Source organism: Hyposmocoma kahamanoa, unplaced genomic scaffold (assembly GCF_003589595.1).
Source record: "Hyposmocoma kahamanoa isolate Upper Pololo Valley unplaced genomic scaffold, ASM358959v1 93, whole genome shotgun sequence".
Classification (NCBI taxonomy): domain Eukaryota; kingdom Metazoa; phylum Arthropoda; class Insecta; order Lepidoptera; family Cosmopterigidae; genus Hyposmocoma; species Hyposmocoma kahamanoa.
The window spans coordinates 7360422-7374667 of NW_020654810.1; the positions used below are offsets into that span (position 1 = coordinate 7360422).

General features: G+C 37.1%; 1 protein-coding gene across 8 annotated transcripts in view; it reads right to left on the reverse strand.

The window, feature by feature from the left end:
- LOC113237093 (inositol hexakisphosphate and diphosphoinositol-pentakisphosphate kinase-like) overlaps positions 1-13814 on the reverse strand; it is a 34440-nt gene extending 20626 nt beyond the window's left edge. For 3 of the 8 annotated variants that reach the window (XR_003311007.1, XM_026473355.1, XM_026473354.1), the window contains exons 1-10: positions 13609-13814; positions 12280-12511; positions 10515-10723; positions 9103-9329; positions 6683-6819; positions 5309-5423; positions 4976-5103; positions 3697-3811; positions 2675-2752; positions 815-900 (exon numbers count right to left, since the gene is read on the reverse strand). Coding sequence is in view for 7 of the 8 variants with exons in the window: in XM_026473355.1 (XP_026329140.1) it covers positions 815-900; positions 2675-2752; positions 3697-3811; positions 4976-5103; positions 5309-5423; positions 6683-6819; positions 9103-9329; positions 10515-10723; positions 12280-12511; positions 13609-13654 (1373 nt within the window). In the remaining variant the exon portion in view is untranslated. The remainder of the gene's footprint in view (positions 1-814; positions 901-2674; positions 2753-3696; positions 3812-4975; positions 5104-5308; positions 5424-6682; positions 6820-9102; positions 9330-10514; positions 10724-12279; positions 12512-13608) is intronic. The other 5 variants (XM_026473358.1, XM_026473357.1, XM_026473356.1 and 2 more) reach the window with 2 other exon arrangements.
- Between the last annotated feature and the right edge of the window lie 432 nt (positions 13815-14246).

Consider the following 14246-nt stretch of genomic DNA (forward strand, 5'->3'; position numbering starts at 1 on the left):
ATAAACAGCGCCTAAATTTTATTAAAACGATCAATTATTTAAATGGTTGATTCTGCTATACTCCAATTCAAGCCGTTTTTCCCTCTCAATATTACTTTAGACTAGTGAGAACAGATTTTTATTATCTCCTGTATCAAGTCCCGTATAGTGGCGAACTAGGGGATGAATCCGGATTCGCGCACTTTCCGGTAACCGATTTCAATAAAACTTGGTAAGTTCCAAGTACTTTTGAGGTCGGTTTTTTTAGTACTCTGTACGGCAATAAACACTTAATAGGAAATAATAATTTGTCGGCAATTCAAATATAATCAGTTCAGAGAAGTCCCGAGATTTGTAGAAGGGAATGTCCACGTTATTCTTTAGTTTAGCTAAATTAACTCCCTCAACTCCGATCACTGCTGATACTGAATGATATGAAATAAAATCTAGTTCGAATACCTTCAGGCCATAAATTCGCAACAGTGGTGCGTTCAGGTATGCGCGTACATTGTGTCTTGTGTTGGGTGTATCCAACACGATACACGTTGTACGCGCAAATTTGAATACCCCACTGAACGCATAGTTCTGACGTGCGTAAAAATAACTACGCGAAGAGACTTTGCGTTAGTGATCGCATTCAGTCAGCCGTGACCATGGAATCTGTGAAGGTCCGGAAACGTTGGCTTGTTTGAAAAAACAAATATACGCCATATAATCCGAAAAAATAGTGTACCAATCGATAAATCGAAGAACTCGGTAAGAAATTTCGTAGTTTGAGGCCACGTAATTGGTGTGTTTAGCTCTTGTATTTAGGTTGTAGTGAGCGAGCACTTACCAAATAGGTATGGGATCAGAAGGTCGCATCTTGGACTTGGAGTTCTTACAGGGCGAGAATGTGTTGTCCAACTCGTCCACGTGATCCTGGAGAAATTGGTAATAAAAACAATCAGTTTTTAACTCAAACAATATAATAATGACGACTTCGGTGCCGAATGAGGTTTCGGGTTCGATTCACGGAAGGACCAATTTGGGAAATGAACTTTTTTTAATTGTCTGTGGTCTGAGAGTTGTGGGTAGTGTGTCTTAGAGTGAATACCGTTGCTCTAGTACTAATAATAATAATAATAATTACCAGCCCGTTGCACCAAGTACCAAGCAAAAACGCACACACTCAACATAGCCCCGCACTAGGGAAACCCTGTGTCGCGGGTGCCATGGACACACAGATAGACAACAATAATTACACCCAAATTCACGAGAAAAATAAATGTAGGCCATTCAAATATCTCTCCCGGTCTGAGAATCGAACCCGGGACCTTTGCGTGGTAACCCAGCATGGTAACCATTCGGTTACAAAAGCAGTTAGTAGTAGTAAAGGGAATCCCCTGACGGGACGAATAAGTCGTGGGTTTGACCTACTAAAGGACTCGCTTGTCCCTAGCAGTTACCAGTCACACTGCCACTCAGACCTTTAAACAGCGAGTATATAACCAGAAATAGAGACGAAATAAGGGCCATATATTCCTGGTAACACATTAGCGGTACAGCTCTTATAAATATCAACTCACGTTTGCACTGAAATTTAGACAGGCCAAGTACTGACCTGTGCGTATGTCTCCGTATATTCCAAAAAATATTCTGTATTTATTATAATAAAGATAATATTTCTAACAATGCCGTGCTGTTCTAGTCGGTGGTGTGGGAAAAACAACAAAACATCTAATTACAAAACAAACGAAATCACATTTCATCGGTAATTAAATATTGAATAAATAATTTTGCAATTTTCGTCCTTTACAGCAATGCTCAAGTTAACTGGACGATTTGAAGTGAAACAGTTGACGACACCCGTCAATTGTTTCGTACTCGGGCTAGCCAATCGGAGCGCAGTTGTCACAGTAATGATATGGCAGAATAGTTTTCAAACAAATTAAATGACATTTCGTCTCTATTTCTGGTTATATACTCGATGCCTTTAAATCACAAAGATCAGGGGGTCGACTTAGAACCTTACAATAACTCAGTTGTCGCCCTATTCGATTTGATATCGCACGATTTCTTTTCATTTTTATTTTCAACACTCGAAATGAACGTCAAACTGTTCTATTCGAAACCGATCCGAAACAACGTCACACCCGTAAGATTACTCGAACGTCTCAACCGGCAATGGCTACAAACGTTATTCAGAATACAGCTATCGAATGCAAGTCACCGAATTTTTGCTTTGTAAACAATAGGGCGTTCGAACGTTTAACTCGAATGTTCTGAATAGCTCGGAAAGCGCCCTTCGATTCGAGAACGATATCCAATAGAACAATTCGGTTAAAATATCGAAGAGTTCTGAATCGGGGTCCTGAGCTGCCACTGCGCCCGACACCCTGAGACATAAGTTGATAAGTCTCATGTGGCTGTAATTTCACCAGCACCTTTACCCTTCAAAACTGGAACGCAGTAATGCACACATTCCGGCTTGGTGGCAGAAATCGGTAAGGTGGTAGTGGTACTTCCCTGGACGAGCTCTTTCACAAGGAGCTCTACTGCTATTAAATTTTTATGTGGTTGTATGGCACATACTATATATTATCATTATTGTATAAAATAAAGCTATATATAACAAAGCAGTGTGGCCTCCATTGGCACAGGAACGATAGTCGCACTTGCACATGTACTGATGTTTTTTAGAAGGAACACTTACAGGCTGTAAAGTCTCTTGGCTGGCCATTTGATCGTCTTCCCCTTCTTCTTCTATGCATTTGACTTCGTCAGACGAACTCTGAAATTACAAAAGCAAAGATAAAATGGAATGCATGCACATTAGCACCTTATCTAACAAACGCAATTCGTAAAGGAATAAAAATGTCGTTAAATTGTAAAAACATCAACCTAAATTTCCGCTTGGAATGGAATCAGCTTTATATAGAATAAATCGGGATTGTGTCGAATAGCGTTCACGTAAATTTAAACCTTATTCCAACAAATTACAGTTTAATTTGTTTCAATATCAGAATCGTTGCCAGATATAAAACTTGCTTAAAATAATGTAACAAAATTATTATAATATCAAATTTCCAATTCCAATTCCATTGTGTGACATATGTACCTATATCTATTTGTGTGTTTCTTTTTAATAGGAATATGTAAAGAATGTATGTAGAAGGTCATGGTAATTCGTAGGTAATTAAAATAGCAACACTCAGCATTCATGAGTTTGTTTACAAACTTATAATTTATAGTATCGCGACGGGCTCCATAAAATGTAAATTTACTTTAAAACTATATTTACTTTATGTGTAGAATAAGTTAACCTGCGAAATTAAGTGAACTAGTATCTTGTGTGCTAATAAGTGTTGTGTTTAAATGTCGCCAAGGCGCCATTTTTAACGGAAAAAGAAATTTTCTAACTTCGAACTTCGGCTTTACCTACGAAAATTTTCACACCTCGTCACTGCCACTTATTGAAATGTTTTGTACAGTGGTTTAGCGGTATACAGGAAGGCTTGTAAAGTTTATGTTATACGGTAATATTTTCGTGTTTTAGTGCTTTTGAAATGTAATAATTTGGGTAGGTAGTTAATTTAATTTAATTTATATTAATATGGATAATATGGAATTTTTATCAATATTACGTAAAGTAACGACTAAATCTATAAATTATTACCAATATAGTAACTTCCTGGTGATTTGTCCCTGGACATTTAAAAAAAATTAGTAACTTACAGAATTGTTAGTAGTAGAATGGTTTCGACTATGTGGTCTGAATCCGGGACCTGGCGGCAAATTCTTCTGCACACAACAGTTCACACCAGGACTGAAATGTAGCTCCACGTGGAACCTGCAATCAATGCTATCCACCTCAGGCCACATTGTGTTAAGGCATATATCGCACGTTCCAAATAATACAGTCACAAAACGAAAAAAATCATCTTTCGGAAAATTAACTTGCACGTTATGAAGTGTGTTATCGGAGGAGGTTTCCTCATCAGGGTGCGGTTATTTGCACAGGTTACTTTTCATTCATTTAATGTTGGGTGGTTTCAATCCGTTTTGTCTGAGCCAACAAGCAGTGCCGCAAAGGTTTTGTATACGTTAATAAGTAGCATATCGATTTATGTGTTTGGATTCTATTAAGAGCTTTTTAGATGTATTGTTTTTCTAATGGCGCTGACATGTTCAATAATTATCTAAGTTCTAAATAAATAAAAAGTAACAAATTTTTGTGTAAATATATTTAGCTAAATTTAGAAAGCGAGATTTTCGCTTAGTGACAGTATTGATTTCAACGTGCTATATTTCTTGTTCGCTTTTTTATTTTATTTACGTTAAGTTTATAACGACTTCACGTATTGACTGCATGCAGTCAGTTTCGACTGCATGCTGTTAATGCGTGAAGTCGATATTTGAGACCTCGATTGCGTGAAGTTGATAACGACTTCACGTATTAACTGTGAAAGGGTTGTAATCCTAACAACCGTGATCCGGATCACGGCAGTAAAACAGGAAACTTCCGGTCCAGAAATTTATTTAACTTGAAGTAAAAGGTAAAGTAAAGAAAAAAAACCCCTAACGGGTTGTATTTATTTTGAATTACAGATAGACTGTTATTCGCTTATTATGGTCGATACATGATTTACATTGATTGTATTATGATTAAACTTGAAAAGAATTTAAAAAATTAGACAATTTGATTTAGTAGTATCCGCTATCGCGGTCAAGCAGGGAGTGACCGTCGAAAGAAATAAAATCAGAATGCGAAGGAAAATGGAACAATTCCAAATTTTAAATTTAAATATGAGCAGAAGAAGAAAAATGATACAATACGAATGGAGAGAGGCGATACAAAAAGGTGGGATGACGGTGTAAGGAGGTCACACCGTCACAACTGCAAGCAGTCGAAACCGACTTCATGCAGCCGAGACGTCGATGGTCTTCACGTCACTCATTAACTGCAAACATGTAGTTATCTGTTAGCAGCCTCACACTATAGAAGTATTCTTACCTCTCTTCAGAACAAGGGTCTTTGGTTGGATCCTCGTAGAGCATCACCACAATTTGGGACATGTAGTTCAGTTCTGATACTGTTGACACATACTCCATTGCCCGTCGCCACTGCTCGTCCTTTAGCACCTATAAGAAGTAGAAATGTTAGAACAGTTTGTTTTTTTTTCTTATACCAAGTGACGGAACGAACAAGTAATGTGCCTTGTGGTAAGCGACACGCCTGTCCATAACAGTGGCTGTGCCACTCAGAGCTTTAAATCGCAAAGATCTAAGGGATACTGCCACTGCGCCCGTTGATGATGTTGTTTGTTGTTAATAGATCGTTACTCACATCAAGCAATCCGCCAAATCTCAAGACAGTGAGTAGCGAATGCACGTGGCTCTCACTCGTGAAGTACAGGCGCGTGCGCACGTGTCGGCCCGGGCTCGATACGCCGTGGCTGTACCTGTATAATTGTCAAAATTTATAATATAAGTTGACAAGTCCCATAAACCTGTAATTTCACAACCACCGCATGCTCACATTACTTGGCGGCAGAAATAGGCATGTTGGCAGTGCTTCCCTGGACGAACTCTTTCTTTTCTTTCTACTACTAAAAAGTCCCACGGTGACGGCTGATCGAGATGGTAAAGTCATCAACTAGTTATGTCATATATTAATGTATGAACATGTCATAGATAAACCTACGCATTCAATTAAGTTTGAAAAACCCCAGGTCCGTGCAAAAGAAGTTAGTTTTCTACCCAGACCATTGATATTAAAAAACAGTCAGTCAGCCGTGGAAAAAATAATATATAATCAACAGAAATTTCAGGATAGAATTTCGTACTAAGATTTGGAAACGGGAATAAACGCGTTTACATACGAATAGGTATTTTTCACACCTACCTAGTTTCCCGACGTTTCGGCCAGGTTGCACTGACTGTGGCCACGGGCTCGCTGGTGATGCGGTGTTTACATTTCCATCTCAGCGGTGGAATCTTCATCCACCCGCATAACGTTTTTTAAACTACCGCCACACACAACACTAACGGTGGGACACTAGGTGTCGGGAAACTAGGCGGGTGTGAAAAATACCTATTCGTATGTAAACGCGTTTATTCCCGTTTGCAAATGTTAGTACAATGCAACGCGAAAGTTTAAAAGTATACATAGAATTTCGTATACGAAATTTACATATATCCCTCTATAGAGGGATCATGGACTTGTATGTGGATATTATAAAGGTCTTTATATCATGTACATAATATATTTATATTTTGATAGTATTTCCTTAGAATAATAACGCATAGAATGATAGTTTCATATCAAACGAACTGTCACAAGTAAGGCAAAAATCAAATTCATGTAGGCTAGTTTTAGTAGTAGGTTAATTTTCGGTTTTAGTGAATATTTATATAAAAATACAAGTTGAAACGCGTTACTTCCTTGTGGAATGTGATGTTAGTATCTATTTTATGTTTGTCTGACGCATTTTTACACTCATTTACCGCACATTTCGTCATTTTTAGTTAAAATTCTTGAGCTGTTCGCGGTGCAAGTTGACCTTGAGCACTGACGGCCCGCCCGCTCGTGTAGGCCCATGCATTGGGCGCGCTTCAATTTGCCTCACTTAGCGTGTGCGGACTAGGTTTCTATGCGTTATTATTCTAAGAGTATTACGTACAATAAACGAGGAAGGATTTTTTAAATAATGAATATTACCTTGGATTCAATCTATTAACAGTCTCCTCTCCAGTCTCTTCTATATTTCTTTGCAGATCTGCTCTTATTTTCTTGAGAAGCGGTGTGCATATGCCCTGTCCAATAGTTAACTTCTCTTGCATTGTCAAACCGTACTCCTAAAATGATAATAATTTATAAAATTTAGATAACCGTCGTGGTCTAGCTTTACCCGAGTTCATTTCCCGCACGACCGATTTAGGAAACGAATTGTTCTAAATCGACATAGACATTTTTTATTGGTAAAATTTACATTTATTACTTTATCATTTACAGTATTATTTTCATATATTGCTACTCTAGTCACATTCACAATTTTTCGAATTATAATTAATTCATATTCATCTTTATTTGCTTGGGACACGGTTTTGCAAAATTCTTAAATATAATGTTCTCATACATGCGACACCCTGCACGGACGCGGCAAATTTAAAGAGCACTACAAACTAATATTCTACCGTCCACTAACAAAACGCGGCCAAGTGACAACTGGTCAAATATCCGTTGTTAACAGCAAAAGGTATAGCCCAAAGTTCTCTTTTAAAAGCAGTTAAAATTAGTTAACGTGTTCGACGTATCGGAACTCGCCCTAACGATGCATAGCTGAAATATCATTAAACAATACCAAAATTCTAAAACTGGGTTACCTACGGTTTTTTATTAAATCTCAAAAAAATATTTTGTCACTTACCCGTGTTTTAGTTACTATACGGCAATATCATGAACCAATCAAAAGTTATTTGTACATAAAATAATTGTTAAATTACTTGTACTGCTAAATTTAAATAAAATACTAATTATTCAAAATGTCCTCAATTTTGTAAAATACTTCCTTAAATAGGTATATTTTTAAATTTGTGATGACATTTGACAATTGTTCCTCGTTCTATAAAGTTTTTAATATTAATAGACCGATAGTATTAGTTTAGTCATCTTATATTTCTTTTCAACCGACTTCAAAAAGGAGGAGGTTCTCAATTCGACTTTTTTTGTATGTATGTTACGCGATAACTCCGGTGTTTGTAAGCCGATTTTCATGATTCTTTTTTTGTTGGAAAGAGGGTACCTCGGTAGCGGTCCCATTTCATTTTTAAAGAAAATCAATCCACCTCTAAGGGTGAATGATCACTCATGAACATTCATTTCTATAAATAGCGCCTAAATTTTACTTAAGGAGCAATTATTTTAATGGTTGACTTTGCTATTCTCCAATTCAAGGCGTTTTTCTCTCTCAATATACTTCGAGTAGTGAGAATCGATTTTTATTACCTCCTGTCTGAAGTCCTATATAGTGGCGACCTAGGGGATATTTCAATAAAACTTAGCAAATAGATGTAATTCCACATACTTTTGAGGTCGGTTTTTTTAGTATTCTGTACTGAGATTATGGACTCTAATGACAGCTGTCATTCCTTTTACTCGAAAACTCGCGCAATGTAATAGCGGCGCTAGAGAATATTTGCAAATGCTCACAAAAATTACGATTATTCAAAAACTACTAAACGATTTCACTTGCAATAAAAAGAAGACTATTCTATGATAATGTAGTGTTTTATTTGATGAGAAATTCAAAGTGATTTACCACCTCATACCATCACAAGTTCTCGTCAAAAATACACATAAGGGAAAATAAATAATATAACTTAGTAGTATCCAACACGGATACAGATAAATTATTATTGAAAATGTTATGCATATTTCATGAACACGTAATACTTTTTGAAATGTTGAATAGATACCTAAAAAATAAACTTCAGTAGTTTTACGTCTTTCATAGAAGCTAATTGCACTAAATAACTTTGAAAAAAATTGGCCGGTTTCCTTCAATGCTCACCAACAATTTTTAAAATGAAATCACTCTATACCACAAACAAATTGTCACAAGTATTATACGAGAAAATAAAGAGCACAACATCCTCTTTTTAGTATACATACCTCCATAATAATACTACTATATGTGCTCCTGATTTAGTGTTGGCATTATTTGTGAGTAATGACATCAATAAATTAGGAGTGCAGTAGTATTTTCTAAAATCGGAAAACTGTAATCTGTAAACGGTGTTGGTTCCTCATTAAGTCATTATTTGTTAGTTATAGCTATGTACTATTTGTAATGTGTAATTGTTTGTTGACCTCAATAAATAAAAAAAACATTTTTAAAATGAAATCACTCTATACCACAAACAAATTATCACAAGTATTACACGACAAATTAAAGAGCACATAATCCTGTTTTCTTCCATAAAAATCGCTACTGGTATAATGGTTGGGTAACACCATAATTAACGTTTGAAATGCTTAGTGTTTGCGTAGAAATTCTTCGGCATTCGGGCACATTGTGTCGTGCGTACGAATTCATACGCATTTGGAGTTTAAACCGTAATAAACGACAAAAGAATTACCTGCGGTATAACAATATCAGCAAGATACTTCGCATAGATATATAGCTCCTCCGCCAAATCGAATTGCAATGTGTGTTGATTATGTTGCAAGTCGTATTTGATACAGTCGTAAATGTCGGGGATTTTGGAGATGTCGTATGTTTTATTCTTCGTGCAGAAGTCCTTTTCTATCTTGCCCCAGCGCCGGCCCATTAGCTCCCAGGTCTCGCCGTGGTAAAGGATTGTATCTGGAGGAATAGAATTTTTTTTAAAAAGGATCCGACTCCAAACTTTGCTTATATGTATGTACATATAAATTGAAAGTTTTTGTGAAGTGAACGTTTTACGAAAGATTGTAGAGGTGTAGTGCGGAAAGTGGGGGCCGAATTCTCAAGGTTATTTGCTCGGGGAAGCGCCTTAAGAAGTTTATTTACAAGACAGAATCTCAAGAACCATAGCCACCAACGTAGAGTATGTGATGAGCAGGCGACAGGTTTTCACAGATAGGGCTAGAAAGTTCAGGGTCTTCGAGTAGTAACGAGTTGGAAGAGGTCTGGCGAGGGCCGCAAGGAGTTGAGACTCGAGAGCGTTCTAGAAGTCATAGGAATCATCATCATGTAGTGCCTCTCCACTACTGGAGGCTGACCGTCAGCTTAGAGAACTCTTCCCTGTCCTGAGTCAAGCGAAATAGATGTTCTACGCTGGCAATATTGGTCATTCCCGGATGTTGCGCAACCACGACTTCTTCCTTCTTCCAGTACGTCGTTTACCCTCGATCTTGCCCATCATTATCAGTTGGAGAAGTCAGTACTTTTCATGCCGTAGAACGTGTCCAAGATTTTGCTTTTCTTGACGGTCTGCAAGAGTTCTCGGTCCCTCTCAACGCGCTGAAGAACTTTTGGAGTCCAAGCCTCGCTACCGAATAAAACTACAGGCAAGACGTAGCAGTGGAGCAACCTCATTGGGAGCTTTATTGACAGTTTGCGGCTGCACAAAACCTTCTCCATTCTCTTCAATGTAGTTCAAGCAATTTCTATTCGGGTTCGAATCTCCTGTTCGCACTCTCATTCTTCATTCACCCAAGCTCCAAGGTATTTGTACATCCGCACTCGCTCAAGATTTAAGCCTGCAACATGCATTCCGGGATTCAGGTCTCTGTCGTTAGTTACGACTAAGAATTTTGTTTTGGACACCTTCATATTCAGCCTCGCTCTCACACGGCACTCATAGATTCTGCCCAATATTTCTTGCAGGTCTCGCTCTGTTGAGGCTATTAGTACAGTGTCGTTTGCGTCATAGGGATGGTGGCATTAAATTGATGAGTATTATTTACAGCATTGATCTCCTGTCGAGTCTACCGTTACGGTGTTGAAAGGATAAACTCGCGCGGCTTAAACGGCAAAGGGTCATGGAAATAATAAAGAAAAACTTACCTTTAGTCTTAGGGTCATCTCGTTTAGTAATAACAATGCGCACAAGTTGCTGGATCAGCGTGTGGACATGCGCACAACAGTGCACGGGGTTCTTGACGAAGTCCATGGCCGCGGCAATGCTGAGCGACTGGCACGGGTTGATCTTTAAACGATCCTCGTCAGTGAAGTCGCGGTCCACTTGCATTGCTTCGTGGAGACGAGCTTTAGCCCTGGAATCAGACCAAAACTATTTATATAGGAGAAAACTACTCTTCAGCAGCGATAGCTTCGTTGGAAAAATGCTGGGCTTCAAACATGGCTCCTGTTCAACTTAAAAGAAACCGAGTCCGTCGTCAAAATTTCAAATGATAGTGTTTAAATGATAAAATTCATGTATCTGACGGCGTGTCTGTACTCGGCAAGTCTGTATCTCGCATGACTACACCTAACCTGACAAGTCTGTACCTTACAAGCTTGTTCCTGACAAGTCTGTATATGGCAAATCTGTACCTGGCAAGTCTGTGCTTGGTAAGTCTGTACCTTGAAATTGTCTATCTCATACTAATTACCTTACATCTGCCTGCTACGGTCGTGAAATTGTGCACGGTACATTAATGTGCAATATTATATTTACTACAAGCTGAATTAGGGAATGTTACACTATGTTTTAACAAGGTCCCTAGTTAAAACTTCGTCCTCAACAGACTTGATAACGTTAAAATAACAAATAAAAGATATTTATATCACCACAAAAGAGAGAAACAATAATAGGGACAAAAGGGTTAGACTCAGCAATTCAGAATTACTGGATTTCAGTCTCAACTGTAGCTATTTGCTTGACGAATGATTTGATTCGTCGAACGATAACTGATCTAGATGGAACGCGTTTCACACGTCATACTGATCCAATATCATTGGTTGCTTATGATGTTATCACCAACCAATCAACAAGCGCACATCATTTGTAAATATTGGCATGTAACATACGTTACGTTGATTACAGTTCAATTTTTAAATCCACAACACTTATAAAATAACACCTTTAAAACAACAACGCTTTTAAATTATTATATTTATTAATGAATTTGACATTTCACCGTATTATTATACTGTAATATACATTTATTACTCATTAAGAATCCATTTTGACATTTCCTGTATACACTTGACATTGTTAGTTTCATTCAATTATTTATTAGTTTCATTATGTTGATTTTGTATATGTACTTATGACTCACTATTATATATTATTTCTTCATTATTTTGTAAACTGACGCTCATTTTTCGAAGAGTAGTATAATTGTATGTTTGTATAAAATTTGTAATGTTGAGAGAAATAAACTAGACTAAACTAAACTATAGGTACATTTTTATTTAAAAAAATTATCAATTAAGTATCTTACGAGAAAAATGTCACAAGTACCATGACGTTGTGTGGTTCTAGAAATCGTAAATGGATGCTGGTAAGCAATAACGTATCAACCAAACACGATCATAGCTTTGTGAAAGTGGCACCTAAAGATTTTTTTCGTTATATTTCTTCTAATATCTACTTATAAAATGAAAACTCTTGCTGTTTTTGTGAATTGTTGTGATTTAATACTATAATTCCCCAACAGCAAAAGTTTTCATTTTATAAGTAAATTTTAGAACTATCAAAATCAACGAAAAATAATTTGGTGTCATTTTTGCAAAACTATGATAATATTACTTGACACGTTATTGCTTATCAGCGTCCAAATTTGAAATAATGTTTTAGTACTAACTCATTTAAGTAAATACTTACATGTTCTGTACTTTTGAGGAATCACAGTCATTATCTAACAATCCATTAGTATTAGCAGACTTGACCATCTGTACAAGAATAGGTGTCAACTCTCCCTCCAAAGCCAGCAGGCCTTTGGCGAAGGCAGCCGCTGTCATTTGTACTCGACCTTCGTCCGATGCGTAGATCTTCAGGTCGTGACGGAATGTGGAGTGGAGACGGAGGAGGCCCAGGCCTTGCGTGCCACCTTCGCCTGGTTTTTAAAGATAATTCTTGAGTACAAGTGAAGCAAAAAATCATGTTACAAGTTGAGAATTATTTAGTTTTTGTAGTTATACAACTACGATGTAATATGGAGTAATGTACTATACAGTAAAGGGCAAAACGTCGCCTTAGAGTGAAAACGTCGCATATGTGTTTTCACATATTCGTTTTTATAGATTTTTGTTGAAGAAAAACTAATAAAGATCTTGCTCAAATATATTATTAAAGTAATATAGTATCTGAACGAGGTATAATTTAACTAATTAAAATGCTAGCTACAAACATTGTCGCGTTCGCTTCATTTTACACCATATTTTTATCTTCGTCCTGAAAAATTACATAGAAATAACATACGAGGTATTCACTCTAAGACGACGAAAAGTAGTTATCAAAATGTACATTGAAAAATGTCATCAAAGTCTTTACACTTCCGATTTTATGATGATGAAAAGATACAGTATAATACGTTGTACTTGTATATGAATTCATATCGTCCGTGTTTTGTAAAAAGGGCGTAAGCGACATTTCGAAATATTTTTCAGGTGAGCATGTTTTAGGTTTTCACGACTGTTTTAAAATATTTACGATCTGTTTTAAATTACATTTTAAAACAAACTTGATTGAAACCAAAATTTAATTTGGCTTGGTGTGATAAGGCCACATCTGCAAATTACTTTTCAGGAGCCAGGTTTAAAGATTCTGACGAAATTAGTCGACATATTTTTAATGCTCAAGTAGAAAAGTTGTAAAATAATTAACTGTCTCTGTGTCCGAACAGTTACAATGCTGGTCCGCCGCGCAGAGGTCCCGGGTTCGATTCCCGAGCCGGGAGAAATATTTGTATGAACTATATTTATTTATCTCATGAGTTTGGTTATAATTTGTGGTTGTCTATGTGTGTGTCCATGGCACCTGCGATACAGGGTTTTCCTAGTGCGGGATTTTAGAAAAAAATCACATATACATAATTTGTTTTATGTATGTAGTTCGTATTTTATTGTGATAAAAGCACTTTCGACTTACACGTGGCTTTATAATATCGAGAGTACAAATTCTTTGACGTAAGGTTTTCTTCGTCGAACTTACCAGGAATATGGCGTCCCTGTCCACCAGGGTACATGCATCGGAACATGCGCCCCAGCTCTTCTGCCTGGATGCGTCCGGCGGGCGTTAGTTCACCGCCCCACTTTAGTATTAGCACCAATGATGGGTCGCCCGCACCACCTACTGAAATAGTGTGAATTTTAATCGATGGTTTTAAGAATGGTGGATTATTTCAAGGAGCGAAGGAGGAGGGGAGTGGTGGGAATACTCTGAGAGAGCCAATTTGCTCAGTGCTTGTGCACACCGTCTCGTATCGTAAGATATAAAGCCAATTATTATGAATAATACTGGAAATGAAGTTACATATTTTATTTTTCGGATCTAAGTCACATATTGTTCTTTTTTTCAAACAAACCAACGTTTCGAAAAAACAAAATGGTTTGTTTGAAGAAATAAGTTTCATTTCCAATGAGTACCAATCGCGAAAGCTTAAAAGAACTCGATAAAACATAATATAATTTGGCACATTCTGAAAACATCTGTATAATCATAGTAAAATAAGAGAAGTATAGTAAGGGGGTGGCACTAGTAAGCGACAAGCACCATTGTTCGGCACCTTTTAAATAATTTCTAATAAGATTAAGCAACATTTTCTATCACAGTAACAAGTTTCTTATTGG